General features: G+C 32.2%; 1 protein-coding gene across 1 annotated transcript; it reads right to left on the bottom strand.

Annotated features, from left to right (window-relative positions):
- Window positions 1–2,142: 2,142 nt before the first annotated feature.
- Window positions 2,143–17,387, bottom strand: psma3 (proteasome 20S subunit alpha 3). The gene is made up of 11 exons (XM_056477015.1): window positions 17,256–17,387; window positions 16,694–16,776; window positions 14,448–14,571; window positions 13,141–13,242; window positions 10,732–10,805; window positions 10,532–10,604; window positions 9,579–9,644; window positions 7,824–7,870; window positions 2,798–2,865; window positions 2,380–2,444; window positions 2,143–2,302 (listed from the first exon to the last, which is right to left on the bottom strand). Exons 1-11 carry the CDS (start codon window positions 17,274–17,276, stop codon window positions 2,258–2,260), a joined length of 768 nt encoding a protein of 255 aa, XP_056332990.1. The 5' UTR covers window positions 17,277–17,387; the 3' UTR covers window positions 2,143–2,257.
- Between the last annotated feature and the right edge of the window lie 9,554 nt (window positions 17,388–26,941).

Here is a 26,941-nt window from a genome sequence, read left to right as displayed (position 1 = left end):
CGGTAATGGCGTCTTTATGTCGTTTCTGATGGGAGCGTCTGGCGTCATTGGTTTTGGCCATGTGACCGGAAAAGAGCGCCACAGTAAGCATGCGTGACATGTTAGATTTTTATTCAAAGACACCTGCCTTGTTTTAAATTATTCTGCATTATGTTGTTTGCGAAAAAGTAAACAGACATAACATTGAATGATTGTGATATTTTGAATCTGTAATGGGTCCAAAAAGTATATTGGTATTAAAATGTGTTAACATTAGAATCTAATGTGTATTGTTAATATTAAGTGATGGGGTTTTAATGTGTAATCCGGATCAGGAAATAATCAATACTTGTGCGATGCTGATCCATTTGTAAACTAGGTACTGTATATTGTGTGTTAAACAATAAATTGATCAGTATTCCTTTGCATTAATGAGATTATACTTTATTTATATGCACACATTACATAGCAAACGATTGAGACCTTTTAACACACCACACAACGTTAAGACAGCCACCGACACATGGAGCTAAAAATAGAAATCACAAGCCAAGATTTGGCCTAAAGCACCACGCCAGCTACAAGAGCACCCACGATGAATGTTAATGCACCTCCAGTCAAAAGAAAAGGAACTTCTTACTAATTATAAGCATATAATAACTTTTATAATATCTTATATATAATATATTATAATAACTTTTATTTTACTTAAAACACAAATGGGTCAATCTGATGTTTCTTTATTAAAATACTATTTTAAAAGTACACAAATAGCATTCATGTCCTTCTATCATTCGTAGCTTATCATAACATAATCAATAAGACCTTTAATTGTTTTTGTGCACTTGACAGATGATTTATTATAAAACACCATTATGTTTTAGAACTGAAAATGATCCTGATTTTTAAAACTGGAAGATGATTAAATATAACAGGCATTTGTTTTTGATGTATTAATGTGTGTTTAAAATCTGTGAAAAGATTATATATACATTTTCTAGTTCTGTAGAAAACGTTTCTTTAGTTATATATATTGAAATTAATATAGTATCCCCGTGTAAGAGACAGCATGTATGAAGTGTTAAGCTTTGGTAACTCCATTAGTGTACTGAATTAAATACTATCTAAAAATATGTGAAATATAATTGAAAAATGTGGAAACGGTAATGATAAGGCAAGTTGAAATAGGAGTGCACAAACTTATGACTAGTTATATACATCACAGTGCTAAATTAGTTGTGTTTTTATTAATATAAACACCGTTTGTTACCTTCAGAACTGCACATTTGTAACTTAAACTATACCATGCATCACAGATATCAAGTCCAGTTCCTGGAGTGCCACAGCTCTGCACAGTTTAGTTCCAACCCGGCTTCAACACACTAAAGCTGCGGTCGCACTGCACTTTTCTCCCCATAGACATTCATAATCACGCAAATGCGTCAGATCGGAAACGCAAGCTCGTGCGTCAGGTTTCGTAAATCTCTGCGTTGGAAAGTTCAAGCTTGTTGAACTCTGACCTGCAAAACACGACCTCTCTGGACAGAAATTTAAAATATGGACCAATCGCTCACATTTTTAAATGTCTAATCATCTTGTTTAATCCCGCCCATTTTCACAGTGCCGTACGACAGAATTTCACAAGCTCAAACTCTAGTGTGGCCGCAGCTTTATCTGTAGGTTTCAAACAAGCCTGAAAGACTCAATTAGTTTGATCAGGTGTGTTTAATTAAGGTTAAAGCGAAACTTTGCAGAGCTGTGGCCCTCCAGGAACTGGATTTGACACCTGTACCATACATGTATGCTTTGGAATTCATGGTAAATTATAATGATTGTGATTTGCTTTGAGGCTTCATATGTTGGTGGCTGGCACGACTAAACTATGCATTAGTTCAGGGTCAAGTCAGATTAACTATTTATCTACACTTGAATGCACAGTGTAGGTCATAGCTCATGTTTACCCTAGTAATATCCACATTCCCCTGACAGGGTGTGTATAAATATAATTCATCGACAGGCTTTCTGGAAGAGAAGGTGGATCCTTCTACCAATATGAATGGTAATTATGACAATTTAGATGTCTGAATCAGAGCTTCATTCACTTTTATAAATCTTATTTATTGGTAGGTCTGAGATCTGCAAAAGGAAAACATTAGGACTACATTAAACATAAAAAAACGTTTTTATTGTCTGCACAGTAAAGTTGAGAAATGGTCAGAATGTGTGAAACATGGTATACACAGTCATGAAGAGGAAAAACAGATTTGCAGTGCTGTGTTTACATGTTGTCCTCATCAGAGTCATCCTCCTCCTCCAGGGATTCCTGTCAGGACAAATGTGACAATCAGCCAATTATCAAAAGAGCTTTTGTTGCAAACATTACCAGAGGAAGTGACTTACCTTAGCGTATTTCTCAGCCTCCTCTTTGACGTCTTTGGGGACAAGCTCGTGCCTTCCTTTTGTGACTAATAAGGGGTAAAAAAAAATGTAAATAAATATGATAGATATGTAAATAAAATAAGCTCTTTTTTAAGTGTAGACACAGCATAAAATAAAATATAAAACCCCTTTTTAAAATGGCTGAATTACATTATGCCGATATCTGAGAGATACCAGAATTAGTCATTTCCAGCTTTAAAAAAAAACAACAACGAAAAAGGAGAAGTAGTGAACCACAAAACAACAGCAGATCTTTTTTTTTGAAGAGAGATGCAGCACTTAACACATGCTGTAAACCATTTCGCTTAAAGCTTCTTATTCAGTAAGTTAAAGAAACATCACAATAGATTAGAATTAGAATACAAGCGGCTATCATTACCTTCTCCAACCCAGCTGAGCTCCAGCTCAAAGGCTTTGTCTTTCACCTCATCGTGAACTATATAGATACTGAAGAGAGACAGCAGCACACACACATTTACTTTTAATCGTTTAGCAGATGCTTGGATCTGAAGCTTGCACATAACAAAATGTCATAAAATCAACCAAAGACCCACAATATTATCCCAGGTAGTCTAAAACAGTGTGTGTAGCTTTAAAGCAGGGGTGCCCAAACTTTTTCTTATGAAAGGCTAAAATCCAGACTTGACTGAGGAGGGTGGTGGGCCGAAGGTAAATATACCAAACTGTATTACATTAAAGTTGCCATGGTAAAAATACAGAAAGCCCACATTTTGGACAATGGTTGTGGGAATTGTCTTATGGTTTGGCTTTAGAAAAATTAACTTATATAGTCAAGAGAAAACCTGAAAAAGTTTTTCAAAATTTGGAATCCCGTTGTAGGTTTCCTTGATTACTCTGTATAATTTGTATCATCTGCTATTGATATATCGTTGTTGTTATATGATTTACCTTTATTTTGTATGTGTAAGTACATGCATTTACTTATACGTTTGTGTATTTTTTATTTATTTTTTTGTATTTCTTTTTCTTTATTGTTTTACTTTTCATTTATTATTATTATTATTATTATTTTGTATGTTTGGTTTTGATTTCTGTTGTACATGTTAAAAGCTACTAAAATCAAAAACTGTAAAAAAAAAAAAAAGTTGCTATGGTAATTCGCTAAATTATTAATATTTAAAAATAAATAAAAATACATTAATTGTATTAATAATTACATGCTTTTTATGATTAGTTCTTACTACTAACCTTATTCTTGACGTACGAGTGGGTGCAGCCATTGGAATCTTTTTGGCCCAAGACTTGCGGTCTCATTCACTTCAACTGACTTTTAGATGTTAAAATCAGCTTGTTATGCTGCTTCTTGTTGCAAACTGACATTTTCTTATTTTACTCTTCTACTTTTTATGTATCGTCATAAACAAGTTTGTAGAGCGAGATGTTTGACTGCTTTCCGCTGCTTAATATTCATTTCTCTCATAGGCAACTGAATTGTAAGTTCTAAAACAATCGCAAAAACTAGTGCACATTTGCATTCATTATGGTTTTATTAAGCTTATTCTGCAATCCCATTTATAACACAGAGTTCAACGCTGAATACAGTAGTCAAGCTGTGCTGCCATTGCCTTTATTAGCTCCCCTTGTGCATGGTCCTCTAGCCGTAAAGTGACGATATTTACATTTTTAAAAATCTGATGCATTCACAATATTTATATAAAACATTTCATTTCAGTGTGCTTTTTTTTTTTTTGTAGCTCAACAATTAAACAAAAGATTATGTTAAATTAGAAATTCCGATCTCTGTTGAAGGCATTCACCCCAATCTCCTCTATGATTCTCCCTCTCTTCTCAGATGGGATGATGGGCCAAATCAAAGGTTACCACTGGCCAACAGGCCCAAGTTTGGGCATCTCTGCTTTAAACTGATAATTCACCCCAAAAATAAAAATGCTATTAATAACTCTGATGTCATTCCAAACTCCTGTGACCTTAATTTGTGTTTATCTTCAGACCATAAATGAAGATATTTTAGATGAAATCCTAGAGCTCTCTGACCCTTCATAGACAGCAAAGGTACAGAGAGGTTCACTTTTCCTTTTTTAACACGTAGAATTGGCGTTGCGTTCCTCAAATATTTCTATTTGATATGATTTAGGGCTGCACCATATTGGAAAAATCTGATATTGCGATATTTTGTTTTTCTGCAATATACATTGCGATATGAATACAGTTTTATCAGATGACTTGAATAGCTCTATTTGGAAAGAAATAATTCATTTAGTTTGATTGGGGTGAGTTTTTTAAGGGTGTGAATCCTGTATAAAGAGAGCAATAGAAAATTAAATAAACAGTGCTTTATGGTTTTCCGCAGAGTCAAACTGTATTCAGATACAGAAATTGAATAATGAAATTTCAAATTACACTTCATAGTCTTCATTGTATTAATATTTAGTAAAATTAGTCTTCATTAAAGTTACAAATGTGCTTTTTGTGCCTGAATGCTTAACCTCTCTTGAAATGCCTTTAAAACACACACAAATGATAACGTTTAACAGAGTGATTGGTATACTTTGCGATGGCTCCACAAACCTCATGTATTCTCAACGGTTGTGCTGATCAACCCAACTCAACATTTGCATATCCTGTGATGTAACTACTGCGGGCACAGGCATGGCTATATCGATGCTGAAATGGTATATTGTGCAGCCCTAATACGAATTATTCGATTATCAGACATGTTAGCACAAGTGTAAATTTCCCTCCGTGACGACTGTCGAGTACTGTTAAAATGCTACTAAACGCTGCTTTGCTTTGTAAGTTTTATTTTGACAGACATATCAGATGAAGGTATGACTAATAAATGCACGGCTATGGAATCATCTCACAGAAGGATTTATTTCAAACGCTTGACAATTTTTTAGAAGAGTTTGGAGTAAAAGCATGATATTAAATGTTGTAAACTCACATGCAGCTTTTACTACAGTCGTTGTTCATTAAGCAGCGACAAGAACAGCTGCCGTTATCGCAAAACAATTATCTCAATGTCAAATTGAATCCAAATTTAAACTGATTTTTTGCGTAGCTTCTAAAAAATAAATAAATAAATAAATAATTAAAAAAACATTGCCTTGATTAAAATTGTCCAGCCCTATTTTGAACGTCTGGGGACCATTACAGTCTATGGAGTGTCAGGGAGCTCTTAGATTTCATCTAAAATATATTAATTTGTGTTTTGAAGATGAATTTAGGTCTCAGGGGACTGAAACAGGGGTGAGTGATTAATAATGGGTGAACTAACCCATTTAAGTAAACACTAGGAACACTAGAAAGTGTTGGTGTTAGAGGGTCAATTATATACATCAAGTATATATACACATATATTTAGCTACTCAGGCTCAAATTAGACAATCATTTCACCAGCATCAAACAGTATAGGTAAACGCCTTTGAAAGTGTTTTTGTAATGATGCCACAGTGTGTTGTGGATTTAGGTAAAGGGATGCATTTTCACTGCTGTAATTTTAATTTTGAGTGTGTGTTTTTGAAAGGAATGTCTAAACATCACTCAAAATTTCTCAATTTTTAGCCATTTTGCTCAGCCCTAATTGGGCCACTGAATCACATTCAGTCTCTTGTATTGTATGAGAGTACGAGCAATAAGTTACTGGCTGAAGTTCACTTACTGTCAAAGCTAAGAATATACAGCGGGAATACTGAAATGTATTTAATACTTTGAATAAAAGGCTTTGCACATGCATTGCTCAGGTGTGAGTTTTTCCATAGACTTCAACAGAGTGTAAAAAATCTTGTTGGTTCTGTGGGTGTCTGTCCTCTGAAAGTGTTTGAGAGTTTCCTTGGCTGTGTTTTGATCGTCATTATCCTGGTAATGCAGATGTTGGACTGAAGCAGCTAATATTGATTTACAATGATGAAGGGCAGAGGGTTGCTGAAGAACTACTAAGAGATGTGCTGTGTGGTCTTTCACTCCCTTTCTTCATGCGTTTTCTTTGCATATGTGGATTTCTCTGGTTACCAACAGGACTTTCAGAAAGTAAGTCAAAAGGACCTTTAGAAATATGGGGGGGTTTTTGAGAGAAATGGTGACGTGTTCAATACTTATTTTGCTCCCTGTAAGCATGTAATCCATAATACGTAATCAGATTGAAAAAAAAAATCTACTTTTAAAATACATAAAGACTAAAGTTACTATAGGGATTAGATATTATTTAACAATTGCAGGAAGTAGTTTATTATTCTTTGATTCTCCTAATTTTTTTTTATTTAATTTTTTTTTTCAAATCTGCCAATTTTATATACGCTTGTGATTCTTCATGTTAGCAGTGTTCCTATTGTAGGATGTTTTTTATGATATTGCCACAATCGCTTTGTGTTTTTTTAGATAAAAGATTTGATCTTGCAACAATATTGCTGCGAGTTTGATGTTTTTCATTAACGTTGTTTATAGTGTAGCTTCCTGCTTTCTATACTTAAAGTAACACTGGGAAAAAAAATTAATCGCATCCAAAATAAAAGTTAGTTTTGACACAATATACATGCGTGTACTGAGTATATTTATTATGTATTTATATATATACAAATACACAAACGCATATATTTGGGGAAAAAAAATTATATTTAAATACAAATTATGCATAAATATTTCTATGTAAATGTTTTTAAATAAGCTTTTTTTGCTTGTTTTATTCAATTTTACTATCAGCAAACTATATTTTAGTGTTAGTATTTTGAAGTATTGACTGTCTTTGCATTGCACTTTAAAAAGAAGCTATTCAGGCTAAAGAATGGAGTGCACTTTTTGACCGATACTAATAAAATACAAGATTGTCGTACTTCAACAGACATGTCATTTCAAATAAGGGTTAACAGTGCACAAAAGTAATCTACTTGTGTAATCAAAGAGATCTGATCACAGATTGGTTGTGTAATTTGTTATCTTAAACTCTTAACAAGCAAATCTATTATATACAGACACAAGTTGTCTGCAAAGTCAAGAATTTTATAAATAGTTTCTTTGATAATTTAGTTTAAAATAAAGGCTTCAGTCTAAATAATAAATATGCTTGTAAGAAGTTGCATTTTGAGTTCAACTTGGCTTATGCAATGCATTATGAATGCCTTTGGAAACTAAAGCCATGTAATATTCATTGAAACTGATTGGTCAAAAGATGTGGGAATCCTGTTCATTAGCATCCAGAATTATTGTAAACTCAGCAAGAGTACCAGATAAAATAAAAATAAATGAATCAGCTGAGCTAGACCTTTAAAAGCTCAAGCTCAACACTCAATCCCAGCAGCCTGACTGGTTCAGCTAGTGTACGGATGGCTTTCATGGACTCTGCTGCTCTCTATTGTTTACTATGAATGATGCATTAGATGTTGATTTCTTCCCTGTTCAAAGTTATCAATAAAACATTCATAACTCACATTTTTGCCACTTCCTTCACCAGTTCTCGACAGGTCATATCTTTCATCTGGGGGAGAAAAACAAATCAATAACAATATTTAACATTTACAGATTTAATCACTTGAAATGTGTCAATATATTAATGTGTGACATTCACATCAAAACACTGTTAAACAGAACTAGTTTTTTAATCTTGTAATTGTAATAACACTCTTTCTTCTGTAAGAGTGTTATAAATGATGTCTATCCTGCAGTGCTGAAAGTTGCTGACTCTTGTTTGAACACGTTCCAATGAAAGGCTGCCAAACAAGCTTACACTGAGCATTACAGTTAAACTACACTTACACCAACTGTACTTTCAGCTTTAAAGAGGCGTTTGATTGAACAAGAATGTGTGTGTATGGTAAATAAAAGACTAGAAACATGTCAATAACATTATCTGTACAATAATCTGGAGAAATTACGAACACCTCCAATAAACCAGCTTACTGATTGGTAGACAAATAATTCTCATGAGCTGGAAATCAGAGAATCGCCCCTTCCCTTCAACAGTGGGCAGTAGAATTAGAAATTTAATTTGAAAAAAATAGTCATTGACAAAGTATACCACAGCTGAATGAACCGCTAACTATTCTAGCATATGTTTTGCGCAGCGGATACCCTTCCAGCCGCAATCCAGTACTGGGAAACACCCATACACTACAGCCAATTTAGTTTATTCAATTCATCTATAGCGCATGTCTCTGGACTGTGGGGGAAACTGAAGCACCCAGAGGAAACCCACGCAATAACTGGCAGAACATGCAAACTCCACACAGAAAAGCCAACTGGTCCAGCTGGGACTTGAACCAGTGACTTTCTTGCTGTGAGGTGAGAGTGCCAACCACTGAGCCACTGTGACGCCCAGTGAGAAATGTAATGACTGTAAATTTGATGGGTTTATAAGGAATGATTTAATTTATTCACCTCATTTATTATTGTTTTTTTTCTTTTACTTTTTGACTTTTGTATATCAAAAGTTAATCGTGTTTAGTTATAGACTAGTTTTGTCCGCAATGCCTTAGTTGGAGAATAGTTTGTTTTGGGTTTGCTAACAGGGTAAAAGTTTGATTCTGTACAGAGATACTGTATTCTGTTCTGTTTTTGCTTAAGAATCAATAAAACTGATATAATATTCAATTATCAAATAGTTATTTTGTGGCAATAATGGGGGGTCTAATAACGGAAAATTAAGACCCGTTTGAAATGATTTAATAATTACAATTCAATATTTCAGTGAATTAAAGACTTCTTAAGACATTTAAGACCCCGCAGACACCCTGAATAATGCTGATTCTCTTCGATACCTGCAGCATTTATTTAATCAAAGATTACAGTAAAACTAAAATATTGTGAAATATTAGTACTTTTTTTGTATACTAAAGCAACAAAAATTATTACATTTTTACACAAAGATTGGAAGATCTAGAAGTAAAATTTGTTTTTGTGGACCGTCAATGGTAATGACTTAAAAAATACTAAAAAAGCATTTTATTTGCAGAGATTTCCCCTCTGTACCTCAAAAAGCATCTCTTAAACCTTTTAAATATTAGTTCTTAACGAACGGTTTGTTATCTTAAAGTCTTTCATGGTTACTTTTATTCATCCTTGTTTAATAAAAGTATTCATTCATTTCCAAACCATTTTACTGACCCCAAACTTTTGAACAATATATTGCAAGATAAAATGCATGTGCTTATCTAAAAACTCATAATAATATAGTAAACAACACCTACCTGTAGTTTCTCGATTTCTGTCTTGGCAGCTTGCTTGGCTTTTCCAATCGCGCAGCCCCAGTAACCCTAAGAAACAAACAGCAGACAGTACTATCAAAAGGAAATACACAAAACAAACCATCTTTTGATAGGAGGTTAGAGGTTGATTTCCCTTAGCAAAGAACAAAGTGTGTACATCTTTGTTGGGAAAGGTAATTGAAGTTCTTGTCTTTGAAATGTTGTTTGTTTTTTGTTTCTTTCCATTAATGAAAACAACGTGCGGTCTGGGTTTATGTTTTTCACTTTTAGGCTGCTTTTTCCGTCTTATTTTGTGTAAAGCTATTTGCATTTACAATAAATATAAAGAAATTCGTACATAACTGCAATTTACATTTGTCTACAGAGCTAGTTTCAGGTATTTCAGCAGAAGAATGAAAAGGTTTTTAGTTCACACTTTACAATAAGATTTCATTAGTTAATGCTAGTTAATGTATTTACTAACATGAACTAAGTATGAACAATAAGTGTACAGCGTTTATTAATCATAGTTCAGCATTTACTATAGCTTAGTTCAGATAGATTAGATTTGAATAATCAATGAATAGCTTTATTTTCATTAACTAACATTAGCAAATACTGCAATAAATGTTTTGTTCATTGTTTGCTCATGTTAACTCAGTGTTTCTCAACCACGTTCCTGGAGGACCACCAGGTCTGCACATTTCCATGTCTCCTTAACCAAACACACCTGATTCATATCATTAGCAGAGACTGAAAGACCTGTAATGGGTGTGACAGACAAAGCAGACACCCAAAACATGCAGTGTTGGTGCTTCTCCAGGAATGTGGTTGAGAAACACTGCAATTACTAATACAACCTTATTGTAAAGTGTTTTTAAAATCATGATCAGGAAATTCACTAAAGCTGGTCATGTACAAGTATTAAAGCAAAGATGAACTGTTCGGTCTCTTACGTATGCAATGCCAGAAGGGTCAACCATGTAGAGCTGTGGGCCGTCATCTTCATCGTAAGATCCCAGAATGAAACTGAAGAGTTAAACGACAAACACACAAAGTAAATCCCATCACACACATACACGCATGCATACTATAACATGAAAATACACAAAGGTGAACAATACTTTGCATTCTCAGTCAATTACAAAAGACCTACCTGCATCCAAAAGGTCTGACAGCGCTGTATAATGTGTAAGCATGGACATACATGGCCACTCTGTCTGCAAGATGCTGTTTGGGCGATATATAATAGAAAGAACATCAATGAACAGCATGTCATATTAAACATCACTGTTGTCTAACTGCTGTCATGGACGCTTTTTGCATTTCCAGGTTTCTCAGCAGTAGAAGTCGTCATAGTTGGGTAAACTTAAGAGTGCAGTGAAAGGGCAAGTATAACAAATAGTTTATTTGCATTCCCATTCGCTCAAATAAAAAAAAAATGTAAAAACTCAACAATTGTTATCAAGACTTTACTGTTGAACCCAAGAAATTTACTGTCCAACCCATAGACAAAGCATTACAAACACCTCATATAAAAGGTAAATAGTTTTGTTTGTAATTTGATGCAAAGATGATATAATGCACAGTATAGCTTCATTAATGTATTTACGCTTTATTTATTTTGTAATCAAAGGATTTAAGATAGTGATGACCATTAAATGTGCTGTTACCATCTTGTGAACATGGTCTATTGAAATTGTTTTCATTCTTCAATTTTTTTATTTCTGAATTAAAGACAAAAAGGGGTTCAAACATTTTGAATAAGTGTTTTTAGACTTGGTTTTGTTTTTCATTAGACATTAGAAATGTCAGGCATGTTGCGCTAGACGTTTGTCCAAAGGAAAACGGGGGTCTGTATTATTATGAAGCCAGATTAGATGGCTAGCCAGTTAAGTTTCAGTTTATGGGCCATTTCCACTGAGTGGTACAGTACAATTTGTACCGTACCATTTTTTGGGTACACTTTTGGAAGAGTACCTAGCACAATAAAAGGGTACCAAAAGGCGGAGCAAGACGCGTAGCTGAACACCATTGGTTTACAGAGGTATGTCACTTGCTCGTGCACAAGCAGGAGAAGGAAATCAAAGGAAGCGCCATTTTTTAATATGCGGCCAAGACATTACACTGTAATAATATATACATGTAATAACAAACCATGGTCGACCCGAGCTTAAACAAACCTTGTCGTTGTCGTCTTGATGAACAGCCACAAAGCCAAAAGGAAGAGCAGAATCTACCCTGTGCACCATAGTTGTTTACAAGGCTGTCTAAAGCACGAGTGGTTTCGCTTTCTCGCCGCGTATCTATATTTGAAATAACAAACTTCTTTAGCTGATGATAAAAACGTGCACATGATTATTGAAGAGCTTCTGACATCTGATCCTTTCAGAAAGGGACAAACGTGAGACTGACTTGTGAAAAAAACAAAGGAGAAGCCGGAAAAACAAAGGAGTGAATGATTCTTTCAGCAACCTAAAACTTACTCTAACAGAGGTTAAATATGCTAAAGATTAAAGACACAGGTGAGAGGTTTGCACTGACTGTGGGCTATATTCTGCATGTTGTTTTAGAAACCCAAATAAGGCCTAAATGTATGCTGTGTGTAGTTGTTCTGTAATTGGTAACATATCGTAGACTGTAAGGGTCGGTATGTGTTCATATTTGTTAATTTATTTATTTTATATAATTGCAGGCGTTACAGTATTTCGCCCTGTCATTGATCTGCATTTATAATCAAATCCTGCTCATAAAAAGGTCAGTAATGAACATTTATACACAAGTATTTCTTAAAGCATCTGTCTATAAAGCATCTGTTTTGTGAGACCTTTTGGTACCCTTTTGGCAGTGGAAACGGAAGCCTGATAAATGTGACCTGTGCGGTACCACTAAGTAGAAACGGGCCATTAGTTTGTGCTAATCTTGGGTTTTAGGTACCATGAAGGCAGCTCAGCAGCTCCATAATACCATGGCAACAAAGAGTAGATAAAGTCGAGCTGCCTTCATGTTACCCAAATACCAAAATTGGTGCAAACCAAACTGAAATTTAACTGGCTAGCCAGCTAACCCAGCTTTATGGAACAGACCCCCATCCATGACCAAATGAGCCTGGTTTCTCATGAAGATTTGTTTTTCTTCACGTCCGTCCATTGGTGAAGTTTGGTTTCTTGCTACTGTCGCCTCTGGCATTTGCACTGATCTATACTTCAACAGTGACATTTATACCAAACTGAACTAAAGCGGTTTCAATTCAGCTAGAACTACACCAGAATTCTAGAATCTTCCACAGTCTGAAATATTATGGCCTTTACTCTCTTTTCTTCATCCACTTTAAGCTGCTTTGACACAATTTGAATTGTATAAAGTGCTATAGAAATAAAGATGAACTGAATTGAATGTGTTCAAATTGTTGTTGTTTTTTATTGATTCATTCATTCAAAGATTATATATTCACAGTCATATGGACTACTGGTGATGACTTTTTGGAGTTTTTTTGGAAATGTTTAACAGTAACTAGACGGTGAACCATTTTTTGGGTTATCTGTTGCTTTAATCTCTCTCTTACCTTCAGTGGGATGTCATGGCCATAGTTGGAGCGAAAGCTTGAAGCCTCTTCTCTAGCCACTTCTGAGAGAGATCGCGCATCTGCTAGAAGACCAGCCACAGCCTACAACACACATAGACAGAAATTAATATATGTAGAGTTTTACAGCACAGTTCAAATGCTGACTTTTGATTCATTTATTAAGTAATAATGCATGTTACAAAATATTATTAAAAACCTTGGCTGTTCTTGTCAATTCTATAAACTATGCATTAAATAAATTAAATCCATTACATAAAAATATATTAAATAAAAAATCTTGAAAATAATACTATGCATAATGAGAAATACTTCTTGAGCAGCTAATAAGGATATTATAATGATTACAGAAGAATTATGTGACTGATGACAAATAATGATGCTTATAAAATGTAACTTACAAAAATAACTACATTTTTTATATACAAAAGTTATTCCTTTATTGGTTATTCCATCTTGAAATACAAGCATCTATTTTCATGGCAAGACCAATCCATTTAAAATAATAAGAGTAACATGGTAGTAATGAAAAACAACACCTGACAATAGGGCCGCACGATATATCGTTTTAGCATCGATATTGCAATGTGTAAACCTGCAATAGTCACATCGCAGGACCTGCAATGTGGAGTCAGGATTGTAGTTGACTGGGTACAATTCAGAATTTTAGAGTCGTTTTAGTTCAACTATAACAAAGTGAAAGTTAATTAATTGCTTGTGTTTTAAAGGCCTATGTAAACATTTTAAGCGAGTTAAAAGCATTTGGCCACTAGAAATTATTACATTCGTAGCTTTAACAAAGATGAATAGCATTTAATTATTTACACAATGAGGAATATGCAGCTTTATTGTACATTTGATTATTTTATTTCTGTACACCTTTGACTGCTTTATTTCTGTATTTGCTCTATTTTATTCATCTCTGCTTGTAATTCGTTGATTATATTTCATGCATGCAATATAAATGTTATAAGTATGTTTTTTTCAATATCATGCAGACCTACTGACAACCAACTCACACTCTTCTAACAGCAAGTAATAATGGAAATGGAAAATGGAAAAGGAATCACAATTATATTCAAGATCTAATAAAAAAATGCTATTGAAGGTTTTAGAAGGTTTTTGAGAGAAAGACACTACAGAATACCCGTGATGGCTATTTAAATGATACAAAAACATCAGGGAGTAATAAAATGACCTATATAAAATCTTGGATGCATCCAAAGTAGACTGTTAAATGTTACAATTGTAATGAACTGAGAAAGAATCAACATGTTTAATGTTCTCACCATTCCAACATGCCTATCAATATTGAAAATGCGCTTATTGGAGCCTTCCTCATACAGCTTGGACAGAACCAACTTCTCTACACCAAAAACAACTCCATCTTTGCAGCGGATGCCAATCGCCGTGCTGAAGAAACAAGACGACAAACTTAATTCACTTCAAATAAAATGTGAGGTTCATCAGACATCAGATGCAAAACACATTCAAGAAATATTGTAGGTGTTAACAGGTTAAAAGTAATGAGGTGAAGCATTTTATTGAGGTAAAGATTTTATTTTAATGATTATTAAAGTTTTTATTGAGGTTAAGGTTTAATATTTGCACATTCGTTCATTTTTGAAGAATCACAACATGTGACATGATCCCTAATATGTTGTTTACCACACTACTTTGAATATTCAGTCTGAAGTCGCATGAAAGTTGGGTGGGGTTGGGTCGATAGACGATCGCTGATGGCCAATAGACATTACAATGCTGAGTCAGCATCGCGATCATCCGCTACGCCCCCATCGCAGCAGCAACCCGCTTGCGAAAAATACACACCCAGGCCCTGTTTACACTAATCCTATGTCTTACGTTTTAAAATGGCATTTTAGAACAAAAATGATCCATGTCTACACTGGCATTCATCTAGCATTTCTGAAAAGCTTCCCTTCCACACTATACCACTGAAAACATCATGTGACCACACACACACACACAGTCATGCTGCAGCGTATGCGCACGTCTGAGCTCCAGCAGTCAGCAATGCTTTGAGCACAAAATCACAGAGAGCAGTGCACGTCGGACAGTTTATCAAGGATGTACCGTTGGATTGCATCTCACTATGGCTGTTAAACGTGATATTTAATTCATCTTGTCTCTATTTAACGACTCTTTAGTCTTTTTGAATCTATCAGGTAACGTGTCACAGCGTCAGTACACCGCTTCAATCTTTCGATTTCACGCTTGTACTCAGTACTTTTAACAAAACCTCAGATACTGTTGGTTGGGTACCTTTTTACCAAGTTAGTCAACACCAGTCCAGCAGAAAAAGTGATTGACAGGTGGTAATTTGTGTGTAACTTATATCTTTATGTATTCATGATTTGGTTATGGGTATAACAAGACCATGCGGGTCAGGTAGTTGAAACGGTAGGCTACAAATAATTAATTAGTTATTAATGAATGAATTATTCATAAATAATTAATTCACCGCCACCTATGATGACGATGCCATCGTCCATCGCGATGTTTCACATTAGACATCGTACGATGCCAAATTGGTCGACATCAGCCAACCCAAACGGAAGTATGACTTCACTTCATAAATATACTGACATGTGATTTCAAACCGAATATTCAAAGTACCATGGTAAATAATATAAGGAGCATGTCACAAGTAGTCACTGATCAAATGTGCAAATGTAAAACAGAAGAAGGAGACCTTGTTCATTGTTTCTGGCTTTGCAGGGAAATTCAAAAGTTCTGGGCCATAACGGAACAAGAAACTATTGGCATTCTATCTATTAATTTTGGTTGTGAGTATGACCCAAATCATATGCTGCTTGGGATATATGACGAGACTGATATAAACAAACATAAAAACACACTTTGCAAGTTCCTGACATTTTGTGCAAGAAAATGTATCATCCTGAACTGGATAACAGACAAACTCCTACAAAGTCTTTATGGCACAGGGTAATACTTGAATATGTACCACTGGACTACTTAACTTGTGTTTTACATGACAAAGATGTTTTATTTCATGAGAGGTGGTGTACTACTTGAAAAATTTGAAAATACATTATTAAAAAAACGTGAAAATGTAAAACCAACTTTACCTAAATTGTAAACCTCTTTGTATTCACACAATTGTTCAGTGACAACTTGTGACACGCTTCCTATATCGTTTACCATGGTACTTTGAATATTTGTTCTGTAATAACATGTTAGTATGACTTCAAAACAACATTAGTACTATTTAATTGACTGTGAACAATGTTGTACTTTGATAGTCATTTGCTGCTAATACGATTTCCCTATTTAGAATTTGCAAAGAATACTTTTCTGAAATTACATTATTATATATTATATAGAGAGAAAGTCTGAATGTGTGAATATAAAACCAAATTTACCTCAAAAGTAAGAAAAAAGTCTGAAATGTGCGAATATAAAACAAACTTTACCACAATAAGAGTCACAAGAAAATGTAAATGTTTTTTTACTTAAATTATTTAACGTGTAGTAATGTTTAACAATTACTTACCTGCTGTTTTCTACAGCCTTCATGGCATATTCAACCTGAAATACCCTTCCGTCAGGTGAGAAGGTGGAGGCGGATAAATCATACTAGACAGGGGGAAATCAGAATTTAAATATTTATACATGTACAATTCAAACTTTTAATTCAAATTGTAATCAATATTATCATAAAATCAACGCTAAAGAAACAGAAATGGGAACAGAATGTGAGCTAAATCTACTACATCACAATTACTTTCACTTTGCCTCCTCGATGACTCTTCATTTGAACTGCTATCATTCATTGTTAGCGTGCAGTGACTCAGCACAGACAAAATAGTGCCAAAATCACACAATTACATCGTGTAAATTTAAATAACGTATTATACTTGAGCAAGAATATTGTTTATTGACTTTAATTAGGGTAATGAAAAACAAAACACACTAATACAGTTCCTGCACACTAGCAGTTAGCGTATTAGCTTCAGAATGACACAGGCATACACGCACTCCCTATTTATCCACTCTTTCATAATCACGTCTCATTTAATCACAACGATAACTTTTATATTATTTAATCTACTCACCCCAGTGCCGATGGAGCTCATTTTAAGTCACTGCGATCAACTAAAGACGTAAATAAATGTTGAGCATTAGCAGCCGCAGACTCTTCAGCGCATCCGCTCTCACTCTGCAACCTGCGTTCAAAGAGCTCTGTGATTGGTCACCATATTGACCAATCAGACTTCCCCGAAAAGCTAGAGCGCGGTCTTTCACAATAAAAGTTCAACACAACAGATACAAAAATGAATGTATTCATTCATTCATTCATTCATTCATTCATTTTCCAGCTGCCACCCAGTACTGGGAAACTTCAATACACACTCATTTACACACATACACTACGGACAATTTAGTTTCTTCAATTCACCTATAGCATGTATGTAATAAAAAAGAACAGTATCTTTGGAGATTGTTTAATTTTGTGTGTGTATTTGTCCAGAAGAAACAGTATTTTTAACTCTCAACTGAAATTATAAACTGGAAACCAAAAGTATGTGAGCACTGATGAAATGTTTAGCATTTTATCTATGTATTAGCGATTTAGCATGTTTGAATTGTTTTCAAGTTGTTTGATAGGAATTTGAGAAATTTCTTTGTATTTGGCATTTAATTTGGAGATATATTCATTCATTCATTCATTCATTCAGTTAATAATCATTAACTAATTTGATTTAAAGATTCATTTGTTCATTCATTCACATTTTTTAATTTAATCTTCCATCCATTCATTCAATCATTCAATCATTCAATCGTTCGTTCATTCATTCATTCATTCATTCATTCATTCATTCAGTTATTAATCAATAACTAATTTGATTTACAGATTCATTTGTTAATTTATTAATTTTTTTTCATTTAATCTTCCATTCATTCATTCAGTTAATAATCATTAACTAATTTGATTTAAGGATTCATTTGTTCACTCATTCACATTTTTTTATTTAATCTTCCATCCATTCATTCAATCGTTCGTTCATTCATTCATTCATTCATTCATTCATTCATTCATTCATTCATTCATTTAGTTATTAATCAATAACTAATTTGATTTACAGATTCATTTGTTCATTTATTTTTTTTTTTTTCATTTAATCTTCCATTCAGTCATTCAGTTAATAATCATTAACTAATTTGATTTAAGGATTCATTTGTTCATTCATTCACATTTTTTATTTAATCTTCCATCTATTCATTCATTCATTCAGTTATTAATCAATAAATAATTTGATTTACAGATTAATTTGTTCATTTATTATTTTTTTTATTTAATCTTCCATTCATTCATTCAGTTAATAATTATTAACTAATTTGATTTAAGGATTCATTTGTTCATTCATTCACATTTTTTTATTTAATCTTCCATCCATTCATTCAATCATTCGTTTGTTCATTTATTCATTCATTCATTCATTAATTCATTCAGTTATTAATTATTAACTAATTTGATTTAAGGATTCATTTGTTCATTCATTCACATTTTCCTTTAATCTTCCATTCATTCATTCATTCAGTTATTTGATTTATTAACTCATTCCTTCATTAAGATTTTTTAAAATGTAATCCATGATCATTCATTTATAGTTATTTACTGTAGCTATTACTTTATATTATTCAATCACTTTTTGATTTATTTAATTATTTATTTGTTCCCTCATTCATACATTTTTTTCATTTGATCTTTCATTCATTCATTTGCTCAGTCATTTAATTAATTTTAATAATTCACTTGTATGAATTATTTAATCATTCATCCATTTACCATCCATCCATTCATTGTTCACTTATTTAAATTAAGTTAATCTTTCATTCATGCGGTTATTTAGCGACCTTCTTGCTGTGAGGCGAATGTGCTACCCACTGCACCACCATGCGCCCCATAATTCATTCATTCAATATTTTTTTCCATTTAATCATTCATTCATTAAATTATTGTTATTCATTTTAATTAATATTTTTTAATAATTAAGCTATTGGTTTTATATAATCATTAACACAATCATTTATGGGTCGACACAGTGGCGAAGTAGGTAGTGCTGTCGCCTCACAGCAAGAAGGTCACTGGTTTGAGCCTCAGCTGGGTCAGATGGCGTTTCTGTGTGGAGTTTGCATGTTCTCTCTGCATTCGCGTGGGTTTCCTCCGGGTGCTCTGGTTTCCCCCACAGTCCAAAGACATGCGGTACAGGTGAATTGGGAAGGCTAATAATTCAATTTATTCAGTTAACTAATATAATTTAATCATTCCCTTATTTTAGTTAATCATTCATTTATTCATTCACACACATTTCTTTCATTAACTCATTCATTCATTAAATTATCGTTATTCATTTGATTATTTTTAATAATTAAGTTATTGGTTTTTAATTAAGTTATTCACTTATTCAATTATTCCATTCATTCATTCAAGTGTTGGTATAATCAAGTTACTGTTTTTATCACTTAGTCATTCAGTTATTGGTTTTATTTAATCATTCACTCATTCAATTATTCCATTCATTCATTCATCCATTCAATTGTTGTTATGATCATTAAGTTATTGTTTTAATCATTTAATCATTAAGTTATTGGTTTTATTTAATCAATCACTTTTTCAATTATTCCATTCATTCATTCATTTGTTGTTTTAATCTAGTTGCTGTTTTTATCATTTTGTCATTAAGTTATTGGTTTTATTTAATCATTCACTCGTTCAATTCATTCATTCATCCATTCAGTTGTTATAATTAAGTTATTGGTTTTATAATTTAATCATTAACTTATTGTTTTTATTCACTCGTTCATTTATTAATTCACTCATTAATTCACTCATTCATTCAGTTGTTGTTATAATCATTAAGCTATTGATTTCATTGTTTAATCATTAACTTATTGGTTTTTATTTAATCATTCACTCATTCATCCATTCAATTGCTATTATAATCATTAAGCTATTGGTTTCATCATTCAGTCATTACGTTATTGTTTTTGATTAATCATTCATTCATTCATTCTATTGTTGTTCTAATCATTAAGTTATTGGCTTTATTTAATCATTCACTCATTCAATTATTCCATTCATTCATTCATCCATTCAATTGTTATGATCATTAAGTTATTGTTTTAATCATTTAATCATTAAGTTATTGGTTTTATTTAATCAATTACTTATTCAATTATTCCATTCATTCATTCATTCATTCAATTGTTGTTTTAATCAAGTTGCTGTTTTTTTCATTTTGTCATTAAGTTATTTGTTTTATTTAGTCATTCACTCATTCAATTCATTCATTCATCCATTCAGTTGTTGTTATAATTAAGTTATTGGTTTTATCATTTAATCATTAACTTATTGTTTTTATTTTTTATTCACTCGTTCATTTATTAATTCACTCATTCATTCAGTTGTTGTTTTAATCATTAAGCTATTGATTTCATTATTTAATCATTCACTCATTCATCCATTCAATTGCTATTATAATCATTAAGCTATTGGTTTCATCATTCAGTCATTAAGTTATTGGTTTTGTTTAATCATTCATTCATTCTATTGTTGTTCTAATCATTAAGTTATTGGTTTTTAATTAAGTTATTCACTTATTCAATTATTCCATTCATTCATTCAAGTGTTGGTATAATCAAGTTACTGTTTTTATCACTTAGTCATTCAGTTATTGGTTTTATTTAATCATTCACTCATTCAATTATTCCATTCATTCATTCATCCATTCAATTGTTGTTATGATCATTAAGTTATTGTTTTAAGCATTTAATCATTAAGTTATTGGTTTTATTTTATCAATCACTTATTCAATTATTCCATTCATTCATTCATTCGCTATTTTAATCAAGTTGCTGTTTTTATCATTTTGTCATTAAGTTATTGGTTTTATTTAATCATTCATTCATTCTATTGTTGTTATAATCATTAAGTTATTGGCTTTATAATTTAATCATTAACTTATTGGTTTTATTTAATCATTCACTCATTCAATTCATTCGTTCATTAATTAATTTAATCCTTCATTAATTCAATTGTTGTTATAATCATTAAGTCATTGGTATTATTTAATCATTCACTCATTCAATAATTCCATTTATTTAACCACCCATTCACTCATTCTTTCTTGCAAATTTAATCAAATAATTAAACATTCTATAAAAATTTAAACCTAATCTATTAAAAAAAAAAATAAACAATTCAAATGATCTATAAAAAATGGCAAAGACACACTAAAGTACTATAATTGGAATGTAAATATTTTATTACATACAAATCTCAGTTTACACATGGCCGAGGCAGAAGAAGGAAAGAGAAAGAAGGCAACTCGTTTCCATTATTTCTTACTTGCTTTCTGTAATAAACAATTGCACTGCTACAGTTTGTTCAGATATTCCCAAAGCCTTCCTTTCGCTCATCTAAAATCGTCCGTGTATTACTAAACTAAGACCTAACACATGAATCACATTCACGACAAATCATTCATTGCTATATTTATATATTTTCTCTTCACAGGATTCTTCAAACCTACTGGACCATCAGTTGGTCAAAATGCTACAGGCTCAGATTTCCTCCAGAATCGCATCAGCTGCTTTCTTTCACAGCTAAATTGGATCCAACTCAAGTGTTGAGGATCATATAGACATCCAGGCTACTGTAATCCCTGAGACATATTTCCATATATCAGATGCACTCATCCTGATACCTCGCAAAAACAAGTGGGACATCGTTAACATGTCCGACATCGAGTTAAAACTAAGCACTCTAATGTGCCCATCATCGAAATAAATACAGGTATCATGTATATATTATGATGGACATCAGCTAAGCTGGATAGATTTTTCATAGGCACGGGAGGTCATAATTTGCACTCGGGGTGACTAGTGGAAGATGTGACTGAAGGGAAGCAGAGCTATTTCTGATTGCACCACTCTGATTATGGCAAATATGACGACGTTCTTTAAATCCTGCTCCTGGAAATACTTGCATGCAGGTAGAATTTTTTTTGGCCTTTTTTTACATACTTATTCATTAAGACATGACAAGTTCACAGATAAAGTTCATAAGAGCATGAACAAGCCAGAAAAAAACTAATAAAATAAACAAAAAATACAATAAATTTAATAAAATAAAAATAATAAAATTACATTAAAATAAAAGAAATTAATAAAATTCATATAAAAAAACAAACAAATGAATAAAATACATAAAATAAAATAATGATAAAATAAAAATAAAATAAAAAATAATAATACATAAAATAAAATAATAACATAAAAATAAAAAACAAAAAAATGTATAAAATAATAATTAAAATAAAATAATAATAAAATAAATAATAATAATAATAAAATATATTAAATAAAATTAACAATAAAATAAAAATAAAATAAAAAATTATAAAATAATAATAAAACATTTAAAAATAAAACAAAAATATATAAAATATCAAAATAATCATTAAAATTAAATAAAAAACAAAAAAATTCTAAAATATACAAAACAAAATAATAAAAAATAAAAACGAAAAAAAATGATAAATATATAAAATAAATAAAAATAAAATATTTTTAAATAAAAATTATGAAATAAAATAATAATAAAATAAACTAAAATAAACTAAAAAACAAACAAATTAATAAAACATATGAAATAAAATAAATAACAAAACAAATAATAAATAAATAAAAAAATAATAATAAAATAAATAAACAAAATTTAAATAAATTATATCTGGTTATGGAACCAAAATATTTTGTCAATAAGTTTTTAAAAATCTTTGTTATGATTATATTTTCATGAAAGCTAAAGATACAGTTCAATCAAACAATTAAACCCATTATTTTAACCCCTTCACCTGTTCAAAACCTATTTGAGTTTCTTTCTTTTCTTGAACACAAAAGAAGATCATTTGAGGAATGCTGGTAGCTGGCACCCATTGACTTCCATAGTAATTTTTTGGTCCTACTATGGAAGTCAATGCATATCAGTAACTAACGTAAGAAAAAAAACTCATAAAGGTTTAAAAAAAACACCTGAATGAGAGTAAAAAAGGAGTGAATTTTTATGTGGGTGAACTATCCCTTTAAGCACATTTTCTCCTTCAAATTTTCATTATGCTTCATCAAAAGCTTCCAGACAGGTTTCATGAGATCCACCCACAGAAATACAATCGTTCTTAAAACATTGCCCTTCCGTAGAGTGAAAAATCAAGCCATGTCAGTTAAAACACACACTTTCACATGTTTCAATTCAGTCATTCTGTTGTAAACTAACAACATAATTAAATGAAAGATGTGAGAAAACGAGAACAGAAACTGACACGTTTCCATCTTATAAGTTACAGAATTCAAACAAAAAATAAAGAAAAGTTCATTTATGAACCCCATTACACTTCAGTGAATTCTTCAGTGTTTCAGCGATTATATAATGAGCTCAGGGTGTTAAAGATTATCCGGTGTATCATTTCAAGACTGGCCCTGGTTAGATCTGCACCTTGTGAATGATTATGGAGCCATTTCAAGACACTAAAAGGTTCTGGAAAGAAAAAATAGAAACATTTTTAAAATAGAAAGGAAACCGATGACCTATAGGTGGGATCATTGGGTGAATCTCATAATAAAGAGTCCAGATCATATTTCACAAACCAAAATAAATCAATAATAAAACAAATAAACAAAAAAAAAAAAGAGAAATTTTGCATTAAAAAATAATAAACTAAGACTAATGCATTTTTCATCATTACTGTAATGCAGTATTTACAGGCCCCTAGCCAGGGAGTGAGGTTTGGGTGGTTTAGGAGACCCCTCATTGACAAAGGTGCAGGATTCGTCTCATATATGAGCTCATTTGTCCTATTTTGATTACTACGCCATTATAAATTGTGAAAATAACCCATCGAAAAAGGTTTAAACACCAAGCGGAATCCTGTGTTGGCTGTCGCTTCAGCATGACTGAGGAAAGTTGATTGTGCTAGCCAGTTTATTTGCCTAATAAATGACAATAGGCTAGTTTTTCATTTCAACCTTTAACAGATTCCTATTGGTTCCCTAATGATATGTGAAGTAATAACTTATTAAAGTAATTAACTTATTAAATTTAAAAAGAAGTTCTCATATTTCCTCATTCTAAATATCTAATGTTTTTGGTACATCAAAAACTGTGGTTATGAACATCCGACAAGGGTGTAGACTTAGCATGGAGTGAGGAGACGTGTCCCCCCCAATATCCACAGATTATTAAAATGTCTCCACCAATAATTTATTCACCTCCAAAATAAAGCAATGCTTGGTCGAAAATTTCCAGTCAGGCTTACTGCGCAAGACTCAGGTGAGACATAAGCAGCTACATATTAAAGAAAAGCATTCGCTACAGGTCCACCATAATAGCATGGATGTGCAATTAATAAAAAATGAGTTTCGATTTTGGTCTCCACGACGATTATGAAAATAAATCGAGATAAAATGGGTATTGTGTCATATGCCTCCCCCTTTCCAGAAGTCTGCATTCATTCCTTGTCAAAGTAAAATCGTGTACATTTACTTTTGCACCATAAGACATGCTTGATTTAATGTCGTTTTTATAACTAATTGTATTAGATTTTTTTATAAAGTGTGAAATAGAACACGTGCATGATCAGAGAAGGAAAAGAACATGAACATGTAAAGTCACCTTTTAGCTTAAAGTGAATAAATGCCAAAATTATACTTGCGTAAATGTGTTTAGATGTGGTGGGAAGTGATTATGCACAAATAAGCCCTCAGTAAACGAGAAGTCTGTGTTAAAATACCTTTTTGTCAGACATTCCTTTAACTTTACATTTTAAATGTGAAGTTACATTTAAATTAGGTCCCCACCAATATCAAATGCAAATGTACGCCCTTGCCATCCGGCGTGCTCATCCTGCAAAAAAACTGTGCTTAAAATGTCACTAAAATGCGACCTATTTAAACCTCATAATTAAATAAAAAATGAGGCGAATAACTGCACAAAGGTCCACTTTTTGAGAAAAAACCAGGCTGCCTAGGGGCCTGTACTAAAGATTTCAGTAAGGATCAATACTTTACTAGAATGTTTTTTTTTTTTGTGAACAAATTAAAGCACATGCATTAATGAGAATCTGGGCTAAAATATATTTTCTTCTCAAAAAAAAACTCTAAAAAGTGATCATTCGCTAAAAATGTCAATTAGGTTTGCCCATATTCAACTTTTTTTTTAGACCACAAAGAGATACATTTAATAAAAATGTCCTGTTCAAGTTCATCCTTGTAAGAGGAGTGAACTGTAACCAGCATTTATAAAAAAAAAATTTAAAAGACTAAAAAAGTATTAAAGTCTCCATAAAATGCATTGCAAGCATTCAAAAAATGGCTTTTGCTGCTTGTTCAAACTATTACTGTGTATAAAATGAGTTGAAACAAAACAATTATTACTTTTGGACAACTTTGTAATTGAATTATGTTCAATCCACTTAAATTTGTCAAAACTGTTAAGCTAACTTAATCGATTTGTGTTGGGACAACATATGGAAATAGTGTAGAAACAAGCATTTTTTTACAGTGAGTATCATAAGGTTTGGTGAAAAGCAAACCTAGATTTAATGTATTATTATTGTTATTTTGAAATGACAAAATACAATTCAATACTTTCGTTTCTGCATGACGACATGTTTTTAGTTCATTTTAGCTCAATCATGTTGAACTTAATTTTATAAGTTACACAAGCAGGTTTTAATCAGTTTAACATAATATAAGTTCAATGGACTCATAAGGGTAATTTGAGTCAGCTTTAAAAAGGCAACCAGTATTTTTTACAGTGTGGAGTAAATCACCTGTTGTATTCATGGCAAAAAGCAGGTTATAGAGTTTCTCATTGCAGGAACTCAAGCGCACACATCCAGCTTGCACAGGCAAAAGTAATGATTATGAATGTGTTGGAGGACAAGAAAACTTAACAGTTTGTTAATGAAATAGTGCAGCATTATTCTCTGTCAGTGTAGGCTGAAAAGATGAAGATTGCCGACGCTGCAGACATTTGAAGGTTTCTATGGATTTCTCTTCGTGTCAAGTAGTCAGTTCATTGCTGTGACGCGCTACGTTTCACATGAGACTGCAGAAAATGCATCTTTTTTATTTTCTTTATTTTACAAAAGCACAACATTTTGTTGTTATTGTGAGTGTACATATGAAGAGTTCAGATGCAAAATCCTTTAAGTCACATCTGAAATTTTCTTCTAAAATGAGCATTTTTTACACAGTCCTATGTTTATGTTCAGTTATTTTACATTAAAGACAATGAAAATCTCTATTTGTTGCCATAAAAGTGAAATCTCCAAAATCTCCAAACCTGCACACGAGTTTGTGAAAAAAAATTCCTTTTAGAAGACTATTTCACATGGCACTTAGAGGTTTTTGCATCTGAACTCATCATATATATATATATATATATATATATATTTATGATGTATATACATCTCTTGTCTGTATGACAAGAAATTGCAGAGTTGAAATCTTTTATTAATAGTATTATTTTATTGTTATCAAAATGGTGCACTATTGAGCCTTTTTCTGCTAAAGTCAGAGTAAAGCACTAATCAGCTTTCTTAAACATTCATTTCTGCACAGAAAGTGCTCTAAATCAGCATTTTTGTCAAATAAGGCAAATTAATGTTTGTTTTTCACCAAATCCTACTATAATATTATGTGCGAGTGTGTATGGCCTGTACAATATGCTGGG

This window comes from Danio aesculapii, chromosome 17, assembly GCF_903798145.1.
Source record: "Danio aesculapii chromosome 17, fDanAes4.1, whole genome shotgun sequence".
In the NCBI taxonomy this organism is placed as follows: Eukaryota; Metazoa; Chordata; class Actinopteri; order Cypriniformes; family Danionidae; genus Danio; species Danio aesculapii.
Note: the sequence above shows the minus strand (reverse complement) of the source record. Positions and strands in the feature narration are given on the sequence as shown.

Excerpts from the sequence above, each read along its gene's own strand:
- psma3 (XM_056477015.1), bottom strand. The coding sequence starts at position 17,276 with ATGAGCTCCATCGGCACTGGG. Across the intron at positions 14,572-16,693 it reads AAGGCTGTAGAAAACAGCAG|CACGGCGATTGGCATCCGCT; the intron begins GTAAGTAATTGT and ends TTGTTTCTTCAG. Across the intron at positions 2,866-7,823 it reads GTGAAGGAAGTGGCAAAAAT|TATCTATATAGTTCACGATG; the intron begins GTGAGTTATGAA and ends GTCTCTCTTCAG.